This window comes from Tupaia chinensis, unplaced genomic scaffold, assembly GCF_000334495.1.
Source record: "Tupaia chinensis unplaced genomic scaffold, TupChi_1.0 Scaffold000102_1, whole genome shotgun sequence".
NCBI lineage: Eukaryota > Metazoa > Chordata > Mammalia > Scandentia > Tupaiidae > Tupaia > Tupaia belangeri.
Genome location: NW_006159566.1, coordinates 395093 through 409037, shown reverse-complemented (window position 1 = coordinate 409037; position 13945 = coordinate 395093). Strand labels below are relative to the sequence as shown.

General features: G+C 36.7%; 1 protein-coding gene across 1 annotated transcript in view; it reads left to right on the top strand.

Moving 5' to 3' along the window:
- Window positions 1-12450, top strand: part of CHIC2 (cysteine rich hydrophobic domain 2) — a 52305-nt gene extending 39855 nt beyond the window's left edge. Inside the window, exons 4-6 of the mRNA XM_006143681.3 lie at window positions 7047-7103; window positions 7270-7329; window positions 11324-12450. Coding sequence (XP_006143743.2) covers window positions 7047-7103; window positions 7270-7329; window positions 11324-11374 — 168 coding nt within the window. The 3' untranslated portion in view covers window positions 11375-12450. The remainder of the gene's footprint in view (window positions 1-7046; window positions 7104-7269; window positions 7330-11323) is intronic.
- The last annotated feature ends 1495 nt before the right edge of the window (window positions 12451-13945 follow it).

Genomic DNA, 13945 nt, shown 5'->3' with positions numbered 1-13945 from the left:
GCGCTCGCCAGAGAGACAGAAAGCAAGAAATCATCCCTCAGGGGGGTTAGACATGCCGCAGTCCCCCCTTCTCCGTTCTCCTCTTAGAATCTTGGATATGCACGCACATGCGCCTGGTGTTAGTTTTAAGCCACTGGGTCCGGGACTCGAACCGTGGTCGACTACATGAGAGTCCAGCGACGTAGCCATTATGCTAACTGTTGGTCGCCCAAGAATGCTTTTGATAAGGCCAGCAAGTGGTGTGGTGGTTGGGGTGCTGGACTCCCATGTGGCTGACTGGTTTGAGTCTCAGACCTGGTGACTTGTTTTCTCACTTTCCCTCTCTGTGAGTCTCATTCTGGTGAGCATGTGTACCCTGTAACAAATTAAAAAATAGATAATAATAAATAAAGTTAAATAAAAAATAATTAAAAAAAAAACATAATGCTTTTGACCTTGAAACTTAGAAAACGGATTCTTAAAATTTACGACCATTAGTACCACTAGCACCAACAGTTTGTTTTTAATTAGAATACAAACATGTGGCTAAATTCTCACCACAAAAGAGGATACTCATGAAAGTGTAAACTTGGAGGCTTACGTGTGCTGAGGTGGCAGTGGGACTTAAAGATGTGTTAAAATTCTTAGACAAAGTGTTTGCCAAGAGCAGCCTGGCATTCCGTTCTCTCGATGTTCACAGTGGACGCGTGGCGGCTTCTGGGAAGATCGGCCTATCTTCTTCTTGAAGTCGGCTGCTAACTCATACTGGGAGTTTTTAATATCAGATAGTATATTTTTCGATTCTAGGACATCCATTTTGTTTTTATAGATTGCATTTCTCTTTCGGAGTTCTCTCTTTTCATCCACATTTTCCCTTTGAACATATTAATTATAATTTCAGAGTAAGTTGGTTATTTAAGACCTGGTTAGTGGCTTAGATAACTTGCAAGCCATAGATCTGTTATTCCTGCCGGAAAAAAATCTTTTAAAAGGTTACAGATTCTTCTTTGCAAATTTATTCATATCTCTTCAGCATGGTGGAAAGAACATGAGGTTGAAGGCCAGATAATCCTGGTTTCAGATCCCAGCTCTACCATTTCCTGGTGTAGCTTTAAGTTTCTTGACCTCCCTGAGCCTTAGTTTTCATATGTAAAATAAAAGTAATACAAGCTGCCTTATAGGCTTGCTGTGCAGATCAAATAAGGTGACCAAAGGGAGACAGCTCCCTTGGGGTCGACCCTGAGTGAGGGTCAGCAAAGGCTGGTTTCTCATCCCTTCTTGTCACTCTCATTTTCAATTATAATCGATCAGCAGGTGCATTTTTATCCCTTTGGTCTATTTTATCCTAAGTACTGATTCTTCCTTTTGTAGTGATAACAGTTTTCAAAAATTCCCTGATATTAACTTTGTAAAATTCGTTTGTCTTAGGAAGGGTTTTTCTAATTTTCTGTCAGTTGAAACTCATTTTAGTTGTCTGAAATAGTGTCAGTGTTGTCTGAAATGTTATCTGAGATTAATGGAATAACCCCATTAAAATTGCATGCAGCATTTTATGTATTTGCTCATAGATGTCTCTTTTTCTGGAGACAGAGTCCCTAATCCTTGTCATTCACAAAGTAGTCTGTTTAGTAACCTAAAAAGTTAAGAACCATTCACTAGCCTCTCTCTTGAGGAAATTATATTTAAGCACACCTTTATATAAGGTTAGCACTTACCGGTCACTACCCATGCTAACTGAACAGTGTATTTTCGATACCCCAGATATTAATATCTGCAATTGTTCGCTTATGTCCATGTGAAATGACTACTTTTAACAAAGAGTACGAAAAGAATTGTTACAATGATACTTTGGTGGGTATTTTAGTATATTGAGATGATTTAAATGTTAATATTCACGTAAACATTTTAAAAGGAGCTTTTATGTACAAGAAGTGAATTTGTTTACAAGTTCTCTTGAGGAATCATATTCTGTTTTATCGTTTCGATGAATCCAGGTTTTTCATGTATCGTAATATCGAGACGTATCATTTATATTCTGCACATCACTGGGATATCAGATTTTATTTTAATCTGGAACAAACAGAAGTGACTCAAGTAATTTTCTCAAGTTTCTTCTAAGATCAAAGAAGTCAGTTGAAATTATATATTATTTCTAATAACTTGTAACTAGACAGCATTTTTGTTTCATTTATTTAAAAAATTTTGGTTTGCCCAAATGTCTAAAGAGATGTATCACTGTTATTTGAAAACTACTTAAGATTTTAAAAAAAAATTGTGAATACATTCAAAACATTATTCCAGTTAAAGCTTAATTAATACATTTTAAGTTTAAAATTCAAATATGTTTTAAATAAAAAAATAGAACATTTGAAATTTCGTTTGGACATTTTGTGATGCTACGAATAAATCCAATGCAAATAAATTGTAGTTATAGTTTAAATACTTGGACTTTTATAGATAGTTGTTAATGAAATATTTTATATATGCATTTTGTTAGCATTTCTTAGCATTGTATGTTCAAAAGATTAGGCATATTTCTTTGGGAAAAATTTAGAGCCATTTTGTTAGTTTCCTCATTTAATATTTTTTCTTTGGCTGTAAGCTAAAATCCATGAGCTTTCCGTGGCTTTATTATTACTGTCTAGAGAAGCACGTCTTTAAAAAGTAACTTTTCAAACAATGGATTATCAGTTAATGAATGATAATTAGTACACTGTTAAGTAATAGTGGTAACAAGGTAGGAAAGTACATTATTGAAGGGTTCTTAAAATGGTTCTTGCTGCCCTGAAAGACTTACTTAATTCTAATGGCATTTAATTTTTTTATGGGGAGTAAGAATTTATTCCTTAATGAAAGTTATGATATTTGGGAAAGATTATATAAATACTTCCTAATAAGTTAGGTTTGAATTTTCAGGAAATCTAATTTTCTGTTGCATTTATTTAGCTTTTTAAGGTGCTTCATTTGTGGTTTACTGTTGTAAGCTTACTTTAGATGCTTCTTTGGAAGTTATAGGAATGGCATATCTAATTTTGGATTTATCATTACCTAATTGGCCATTTTGTGGGTTATTCAGATCCTTTTGCTTCTTTTGGAGTTTTCATGTTTGTCTTATTTCCACAGTTCTACCAAAAGTTTCTAAAAAGACTAAAGGCAATTGAAACATAAGCCAAAAACCTCATTCTTACTGCTGCTGTGGCCCAGCTTGTCTCTAATGTCTCGTTAGTAACTGAAATGATATTTTTGAATCTCTTTTCTTTCTTTTTTTACTTCCACATCCCCAATGGCTATATTAGAACTAATTTGAAAAATAAAACTAGTAGGGTATTGAAATGTAGAAGTGTGTTTAAAGGAAAAGGCAGGTTGTTTAAAGTGAGCCCTCTGATGGGGGTGATGGGTGGTAGTCTAGCTGCCTGCAGCTGTTTATCCTCTTCCAGACCAGGTTAGTGACCCGGCAGCACGCTCTCCTGCTTTCAGAAAAGGTGTTTTGCTTGCATGGTATGAGTTGGTAATTTTGGACCTTTTAATTAAAGATAAGAACGCATTAGAAAATTAGATTTCTTGTTGACATCTTTTGCAGGACTAAGGATTCATTGGCAGAGAACTACTAACCTGTCCTCTCAGCCGCAGGGTGTGAGCACTGAAAAGGATTAAGGCCCACTGTAGGGGAACTGCACTGCACTGCCGCCTGCACTGCCCTTCCCCTCTTCTCGCAGCTAAATGGAAGATTTTTAGTTCCCAGGACTATCAATCTGGCATTTTTCACAGGCTCTAAACTTGTGTAAGAAAATTGAGATTGCTTATTTTTAGAAACTGCCCTAGGATAGTGCAAGATGGTGTTTTGTTGGTATTTCATATAGGCAGATCCTATACATAATGGTTTTTTTGATGCATGCTAATTTAATTAATTTGAATTTGGGGGCCTATAGAAACATTTTAAAATCAAGGCCAGGTTCGTCTATGACTACGTTTGCTTGTCCAGTTAGTAACTGCAGGTTTACAGTGTTGCATCTTTCATCTCATTAGAAATAACTGTCTGACAGCCCTGTGGACATAAACTCTTTTTTTATTTCTTGATGACTGCAATTATAAGGTGCTTGCTTTTTCATTTTTAAAAGCTTTTAAATGGCTTTTATAAACGCTAAAATGTCATATTTCTTCTGTGTCTGCCAGATTGGTATTGTACTTAATCTTGAAAATATATTTTGATTTTGCTAACTGAAAATAATTGCAGAGCATTAAACATTCTTAGTTAAAGCTCGCCTCCCCCCCCCATTTAATTTGAGCTTTTGTTGTTACTAACAAATAACTTGTGATACAGTTTCTTTCCTTTCTTTTTTAGATGACTGCTAGCGTTTATACTTGTCACCTTAGTGTGCGAGAAATGGCCCACTCCTGTAGAGGCTCCTTTCTGGTTCTCTGTCCTCACCTGCTCCTCACTGTAAATCACCCCGTGTCCAAGTTCCGTGATTGATGAAACTGCACGTGCAAGTGCTTTTTTCTTTTTCACCTGTCAAGCAGGAAGAAGTCTTATAACAAGATTAGGAGGTGCTAATTCACAGCTTTTACTTCACACTGTCAAGTGTGTAGAAATATTTTATATTTAGTGGCTTATTTAGAATATAACATCTTGGATTTGTTTGGTTTGGAATTCTTAAATATTGTACGATACAATTATTATACCAAACCCTGTCATTAAACTCCCGATTGGAGGCAAAGAGTAAATTTAGAATCCTATATAAATATTTTGGAATTTAAGATTCATACTTTGTAGTTATATTATTCAATTGTCCGGGGTTGATCTAAGTTATTTCAAGTGAATAGTTTTAGTTTTTGGATTGATTGTGTGTCTGTGCATATACACATACATCATCAGGAATTTATTCTCATTATCATATAGCATAGACTTAAATTTCTGATGAGATTATGGTGATGGCTTTTTTTTTTTTTTTCTCTTTGAGCAATAAATATTTGCAGCTTTTGGGTACTTTTTTAGACATTACCATAAACCAGCGGACTTGGAACACTTGTTCTCCCTACCATGGTTCTTTCATGAACCCTCCTTCCCTTTTAAACCATCAGCAAAAGTAAAACCTCAAATTGTATAGTCATCTTAATCTATTATTAAAGGTCCTAGAAAGGAAGATTACAAGGTAGATTCAGGTTTTGAATCGGTTTTGCCATTGGTTTAGCAGCGGGTGGGCAGGCAGATGCCTGCTCAGAGTAGAACCTATTGCCATTTTTCACCATTGATAGAGTAGCCTTTCAGAGTCAATGAGCTCTGTCAATGTGAGCTTGTCAAGGCTACAACTTCATAGACCTGAGAGGCGGTTTGAGAGGTCAGCCCTTTTCAGGTTCGCTGTGATGCAAATGAACTTTAATGCTTAAACAACTATTGGAATTTTTATGTCTGCTCCTTGTTCTTTTTTCTTCACAAAGTCATTGACGAGACATTCAGTGCTTTTTAAATTGGAAGTTGCATTGTGCTAAAGACCTAGTACAGATTTACGGAGGGCTGAAAGCAGTTAGATCATGTTCTTTTCATGGTGCGATTAGAATCAAATCGATTTTTTTTTCCCTACAGCCTTCAGCATTCAGATGGCAATTTTAACAAAGCTTGGGGGCTAGACAAGGGACAAAACGACTGAACTGAATGTTAATTACACTCTGCAGCCTTATTTTCTTTTGATTTGGGGCTGACTGGCAACTAAATTAACAAAAAGTGTGACCATAACTGCTGCCCTATTTTCATTTAAAAGGAGAGCTGCCTCTAAAAGGCCATCTTTACAAAGAAACAAGTGAGAGGTCTGCTGATCATTGTTAACAAGGGCACGTTTTTCCCTTTAAAATTCTTGCCAAAAGACTGTTAAAAAAAAGTAATGTAATAAATTAGTCATTGGCGTGTTATTACCCAGAGAGGTAGCTGATTTTCTGATTTTTACGACGTATGCTTGGAAATCTAAGGCAGTAGCTGTGACCTGCTGGTAGTTAGGAGTGGTAGTTGGCACCCATGGGACTTTGGCATGTCTTTTAGCAGGACCAACATGCTGGAAGGTAGGATGGTGACCAGAGGAGACAGAGGACAGGTTAATTAAACGTGAAAAATGTACAGTGTAACAGAAACTGCTTAAAATCAGCTCGATCCTCACCGTGTTTCACCCAGCGCATCCTTGCCACACACGGTCGTCATGGGACCATGAATTCTCCACGTTGTGCCATGCTAACAGCAGTCAGCCCTTTTCTCTTCCCTCTCCAGAAAGGTGCAGCTGCACCACGTTGCAGTTGGTCTTGAGGCAGCACTGTCATTTTTGCACCTGCAGCTCTGTCGGTCTCTTCCTAACACCTGGCACCATGAATTATCCCCTCCTTTATTCAGACTCCCAAGCAAGAAGCATTTCATGTGGCATAGTATGTATAGGAGCAGTCAAGTGAAGTGAATTTCTTAGCTGATTCCTGAAATGGTAGAATTGAATCAAGGGTTTGATTTTACTATGAGCACGTCTATGTTGGTTTAAATAAAATACTGGCTGTTTGAAAAATCCATATGGGGAATAATCCATCAGTTGGCTTTTATACATGGACATTATTTTTAAGTATGATATGAAATTAGTTGAATTTTATATTTTATTGTGTTTTTATCGGCTTTAATAATTTCATTTTTAACTTAAAGGTCATTAGCATTTTGTTAACTAATATTTACTTTCATCTTAAAGTATAAAGAAACTTTCGTGCTATTTGAGTATTGCAAAAATGTTTGAAAGAAGTGGGCATTTAAGTTTATATCACTTGGTAGATGACATTAGCTTTTTAGATTTGATTGTTTTAAAGCAGAGGCTAGTCAGTTTGAGAGAGGAGAAGAATATATATATGTGTTAAGAAACAAGGCCAGCTAGAAAGTACTGTTTGGCTCAGGTTCCTGCTCAGTGCTGAGAACGTGGGTGAGGGTGCAGACCACTGTGCACCCGGCCACTGTGTTTTACTTCTCCCTGTTTCACACAAAAAGCAGCTGCACAACAAAGTTCTTCTAGAACCATCAGGAGTAAACTTTTCTCTCATTTGTCTTCCAGACACGAAGATCGATTGAGAAGTTATTAGAATGGGAAAACAATAGGTTATACCACAAGGTGAGTACCACGGGGAGCAGCGCCGTACTGCTGGGGTCTGAATTGCACAGTATGGAAACAGATGCTTTTGTTGAACGAAAAATATGAAAGGTGGACAAATGGGTTAGTCTGTGTGCTGCAATAAAACGGAGCTCATTTTTCTTCCTTTACTCTCCCACTTGTCTAGCTGTGCTTGCACTGGAGACTGAGCAAAAGGAAATGTGAAACGAATAACATGATGGAATATGTAAGTTAAAGGGCTGTTTTGTGAGTTTCTCTATTAAATGATCATTTATTTTGCTTCTGATCTTATTCTTTCCATGATTATTAATCAGCAAAGGTGTCAGGAGCTTAATCTCCTGAGTGCAAGGATTTTCTACGGTTCACAGATGCATGGTTTCATGTGCAAGACTGATTTATAAAGTTATGAATGACTTGAAAACAAGGCTTCACTGTGTTCTGAAAAATAATAAATTAATTGCCAAGATAAAATAGGCTGAACATGTGTTGATGGAGTGTGAAATTTTAGATGCTGTATAAAGAATAACCACAACTTTGGTTACGCAGCAAGTCAGATATGGCTTTTTATATCATGCTAATCAAGATTCCAAGTATGGAAGAGAACCTTTCAGCCAAGCCATTGGGGCTGAAGAAACCTTTAGCCTTTATAGATTTAACTGCCCATACCTCCGTGGCCTTGAAAGGATCTTTCAAAGTGTTATTAGAATATTGCTTTGTAAAAATGATCTCTGAAGTAATCAGGAGATGACATGTTGATCATTCTATGTTTATTCTTTAAAAGGAAACTAATTTAGCATGTATATACAATGAATTTTAGAACTTATTCAATATGGGAATTGATTTACTGACTACCTGATTTACTTGAACACTTTTTTCTCATTTTGAAAAGTTCAGAACACTGTAGAAAATTATGAATTTTTATTTATTGTTCCTTGGGCTTGAGTGTTGTATTTTAAATATGGGCAGGTTTTTACATTAGAAGAAAAAGATCTAAGGAAGAGTTAATTGTTGAAAATTAAACTCAGAGTCTTTGCGAAGTACCTTGTGTAACATTTCTGACGAATTTTGTCTATTCTTTGAAACAATATAGCCATCATAGATTGTGTATATGTGTGCTTGTATGTGAATATATAAAAGATTGATTAAAACAGTGTTTAAATAGTTGGAAATTACCATAAAATCATTTTTCTCTGTTAACATTTTCCTGTTCTTTCATTATCACATCGTCAAATCCCATTTCTAGCCTTTGAACATAAAAGATATTTTTAAAATGTCTTTTTTTTTTAAATAGGCTAGCTCTATTCAGTGAACTGAATAATGTAGATTTTATCTTTATCCATTATACTAAACATGTTAATTTATGATGATGAGAAAGACTCTTGATCATTCTTTATAATCATAAAAAAAATTGGAGTAACTTGTTTTGAGCTTGACCTATGAAAATGCTGGTCTTGTATTTTTATCATATATAATAAAAGGGTCTATGTATATCTTTTGGGGAGAGATTCAGATTCCAAGGATTTTGTGCAAAATAAAAACTACATTTATAAACCCAAACATTAAGCTTAAAGCTGAGGCTTTTTGTGCATTTCTAAATCTACTTTGAAAGTGAAAACAAAGGTTATCCCCAGTGCTGTGCTTTTTCAGATGGAGCTTTGGGAATGCCATTTATTCATAAACTATACTTGGGTTTTATCTCTATAGCATTCTTTCATGAACTAAAAATAAAATAGTGACCTTCTAAAACATTCTGAACTATATGCTTTGTTTGTAAAGTCGTCTCCTTTAATTTGCCGTGAATTTTTAGATAGTTACGTGACTCTGCTAAAGCCGTTACATTCCTTTTCACACCATTATAGAAGGTACCCGGAAGACTAGTACAAACACACACATTTTCAATCGCTTAAGTGTTTTTCTAGATTTTCTCAGAATATGTACATTTGTAATTGTTGAAAATGGGAACAACATAGTTTTTAGAACTCTTTAAAAATAACTTTAAAAAGTTAAAGTAGTGGGGCCAGCTGGTGGCATGGCGGAGCCCACGTGACTGGCTATGCAGTTCATGTCCTGGACCCAGCGCTTGAAAACACACCGGGCACATGTGTGTGCATGCCCAAAGGTCCTGAGGGGAGAATGGAGGAGGGATTGTAGTGTGGCTGTCAGCTCCGGGGCTTGCTTTTTCACCTCCTTTCCCTGCACGTCTTGCACAAGCCCTATATCAAAATTTAAAAAAAAAGAAAAGAAAAGGTAGGAAATGTAGTAAGAACAGTGCTGCTTTAATGAACTTGAGCCTTTTATTTTTGTATGTATCCCTCTTTGCCCTCAACAGTCATGTAACTGACAGAAATTTTATTTGTTAAAGGAAAATAATTCTTTATTATAGTTTTAATATTGAAGATAATCCAGGAAAAAAAACCAACTTGATTTTAACTTTGTTCAGATGTAGTAGAGAGGTATGACTTAGAGAAATGAGACAAGGGGCCAATTTCCAAAGGTGGATTCCGAGGGAGAAGAATTTGCGGGATACGTTCTTTAAAAACTAATCATTGAGATATAGTCAAAGATAGCCTTTATTTTGTAGTATCTGGTAAAATGGGACCCCCGCCCCTAGGGTGAGATCGTAAATAAAGACAACTTGAGTCAAGAAAACGTAGTTATTTACTGAATATTAACTCATAAGTAGTTTAAACATTTAATCATCCAATTTTAGACCACTGGCAGGACATCCGATCCAGTCTCCTTACTTTATAGAAAAGCAGCCTGAGAGTTCTGACTCAGATGAAGAAGGCAGCTGGAAGTATCTCAGTAGGGAACTAGTGAGTGTTTTGTAGGAAAATAACAGGCCAGGCGTGTGGCAAAGGTGGCACCTAAGACTTAGGGAAAGTGACAGCTAGAGTGGGCAGGAAACTTTCCCGGCCAAGTATCAAAGTTCGTTCTTTATTGAGGCAAGTCAAAGGCCAGGAGAACTGAAGGGTGAAAATGAAGGTTCCCCTTCCAGGGGGGCTAATCTGTTAGGTGAATCTGGAGGTTATTTCAAGACACAGTTTCTGTAAAGGAGTAAGAAGTTCACCAAACTTGGAAACTGTTCAAGTCAAGTTAATTTTTTGATCAGCATCCGCTCCATGCAGAGTTAGAGCAGGGGAAAGTGTTGACTGTAATTTAGGACAGTTCATGTTTGGAATGAAAATGAGCCCTGGTCAGCTTGGGTATTTCTATGTTACTGTGCTTTGTAACTGCTTTGCCTTTAGTTTCCTACACCTTGAAGCAAATTTTAACCATTTTGCTAACCTAAGAGGATAAGAACTTCTAAAAAAAATGAAGAGGCAAAGGACCTAACGCCCTTTATCTAGATATCAAACGTCCTGGTATCATAAATGAGAGCACCCCTAGACCTTAGAGAGGACCCACAGAATTGAATGTGGTGAAAGGCAGGAAACACCAGGTCGGCTGCAGTCGTGCGGGACAGTAGAAAAGCCTGCCTTCGGAGAACGGGCAGCTGTCTGTTCCGATACCAACAGCACCGTTCGTGACATGGCAGCTTCTTGGATCATTGGCTTCCTCCTCTGTGAGATGGGCATGATGAAACTTGCCTTTTGTGCAGTTAGCTCAGTAAGTGTTTGCCCCCTTGTGCCTCCGAGCACATGGGCACGCTCACCGGCGTGTTAGGGTGAGCACTCCTCCATTCACCGTTTCAGACTTCGGTGGTTTTACTACTTGTTTGTCCTCCTCTTCAGAGCTCTGAGATATTTTGTGTATTTTATAAAAGTCCAGAAATCAAAAGAACAATTTTCCATGATGGTGCCCTATCACCAGATAAATACCTGTTTTAATAATGTAAAGTTGTGAGGCCAGCAGGTAGTATGGTAATTATGGTACTGGACTCCCACATTGCTGACCACAGTTCGAGTCCTGGATCTGGTGGCTTGAAAAGTCATGTGTGTGTGCACATGCCCGAAATCCCAGGAGAAGAATGGTGCAGTGGGATTGTGATGTGGCCATCCTCCCCACTCCCTGGGGGTGAGTTCTCACTCTCTCCTTTCCAGCGAACACATGCACCTTCTGGCAAAAATATTTAAAAACAAAAGTTAAAGAGAAATATTGTAAAGTTGCCGTTCTGAAATGTGAATAGATTTTCAAAATTTTTAAGTGATGAATGTTACTGAAACTTTAAGATAAAAATCTACTTAATGTTTAAAGAACTTTTTCTTCTCTTTTTACAGGTCATCCTCATAGAATTTTTACCAAAGACACCGATTTTTCGACCAGATTAGCATTTACTTTATTTATAGAGACTTTCCAAGTATGTTGTCTTTCCAATGGTGCCTTGCTTGGTGCTCTCCGGTGGTGACATAGCATTGGTTCTACAGGATCGTGTGGTGTTTTTTTTTTTTTTTTTTTTTTTTTTCTTTTTTTTCTTGTTTTGTTTTAAATAACCGCATGTTCTAAGTGTGCATTTTTGTCAAACTTTGCAACAGTTATTTCATACAGATGTTTAATACTTAAGTTATTGTGCTTTTTTCTTTTATGTATTCTGATTTTCAAGAATTACTTTTTTGTATTATCAAAAAAATACATTTGAACTTAGCATAAAAAGTGGCCAGCCTTTTTTATTTTATCACTAAGGTCCACACAGTCCTTTATTTATAAATTCCTGAACATAGGAAAACACCTTTGTAAGGCTCTGTTTATCTATCTTGCAAGCACGCTGTATTATTTTTATCTTTCTTTTAAAGTTAACATAGTAGCTTTTGGGAGCCTATCATACAATTCCTAATGCTCTGTTTACAGTAGCTAGACCTGTAACATTAAGAAGACCTATGAGAATTTCTGGAAGTGTTTCTGTCTTCGAAGGTAGTGAGCAGGATGGCGTTGTTGTTAGGGTAGACCAGTCAGCGAGCGGTGTGCACGCCTCTGTTGGTTACCAGAGCTCAGGATCACAAAAGACAGCCTCACAATCAGTGTATATTTTTGATCAAGATGATCTTAATAATGGCCTTACTTGGGTTATTTTTATTGTTTATCAAATATTATATAAAAAATGCGGAAGCATTCCTTTTAAAAATTTCTAAGGAAAATATTTCTCCCAGTCTAACACAACTGTAGAATGGGCGTGTGTTTCTGGAAAAGTTTTCCAAACAAAGCAAGAGTTCTGGAATAAAAAGAGAGCCAATGTGTAGTATCCACTGATATCCAGAACAGATGTTCACCAAGAAACGGAGGATGTGTTCAGAACTGGTTTTCTCCACTAGCTCGCTTTCAGTCCAGTTATGTTGCTTTTTAACTGAGAGTATGACATGTTCGAATCAATTAGTCCGTTTCTTAAAACACACACAATTTTTTTTTTTCATTTTGGTTGTACATAACGCCATGCATTTTAAAACTTTTTAGATTTCTGAATGGCCTATGTGTAACTTTTTGTTTTTGTAAGCCTGAAATTATACAAGTTTAATGTGTGTCGGGAACTTGTTCCATACAACTGTGGTATCGAGCAATAATGTGAATAACTTTTGAAATTATATGAACTATGCGTAATTTGTATTAAGAATTGGTACCACTATAAAATACCTTTATTCCTTGTATTAAATCTTTTACATACCAATTTCATTAATTTATATACCTGTATTTTTAAAAAGTATTTCTTTGTACTTCTCCAAAGTACTGTAATTCTATATAAATTGAATAGTTAAATGCCAGTATCTTATATCCTATATCCTATATTGGACATTAGGAACTATCTTAAAAACTAGGATTTAAAAAAAAAATTTTTTGTCTCAGAATTATTTGTTCCTGTTGCCCCCCCCCAATAACTTGAATTTATAGAACACTTTTCCTGTGAAAAGCTCAAAAGTACAAAGAATTCAAATACTTCTCACTTATTTAACTTGTGTCTAGGTTGTGTCCTACCACCTTCAATTAGTGCAATTAAAAATAATGACATTCAAACACTCCAGTATCCCTCTGTGGCTTCAGTGTGAAAATGTTACATCTTCCTACAGTGCTTATAAGTACTTCAGGGTTCCAAAAGAACAGAAAAATGTGACTGCGTAGACTATGCGACACAGTGTTCCTGGTTTAAAACTGCTCACATTTACAGAGCCTCGTATTGATCAGCTTTATAAGAAATTCTCTGTTTAGACATCATTATTCTTCTATTTCAAGTCTTCTGTCAATCATAATTTTAAAATTACTGTATATCTGCGAGCCTGTTTTAATAGTATGTTATTTTCATAATTGATGATATTAAGTACAGGATTTTAAAAAAGCTTTTCTAATTTTATCGAAGAGTCCTTAGAAATGTGCACTCTTAGGCTTACATGCAGAGAGAGCAGCGTGAAGGTGACACAGGTGGCGTCGTCAGAGGTCAGGTATGCCTGGAGCAGCGGGAGCTCCACGCTCAGGTGTCATCGTAGCCTCCCTCACAACTAGCTTGTCCTTTCTCGAATGTAAGTGCCATGTTTCTGGAGATGAGAAATGTTGGCGCTGTCCGGGGGATGTGGGCATCAGACCAAAGACGTGTCTAAGTGATGATTGTTCCCCAGCTCCTGCTCTCTGACTTCAAGATGGGGAGACATGGACCCCAGGCATTTTTTAAACTGGCCAACAAAAGATATCATTGGCAGAAAAATGTAGCGTATAAACTTTACTTAGGCTAAGTCAACAACATAGGATCTTTTTTCTTTTTAAAATACATTATTGGCATTTTTCTCTTTGTAAAGACTCTTTAGTGGGACCAGCAGTTAGCGTAATGACTATGTCTCTGAACTCCCATGTACTCTCGAGTCCCAGACCCGGTGACTTAAACTCACGCTGGGCGCGTGTGTGTGCATGCCCAAGATCCCAAG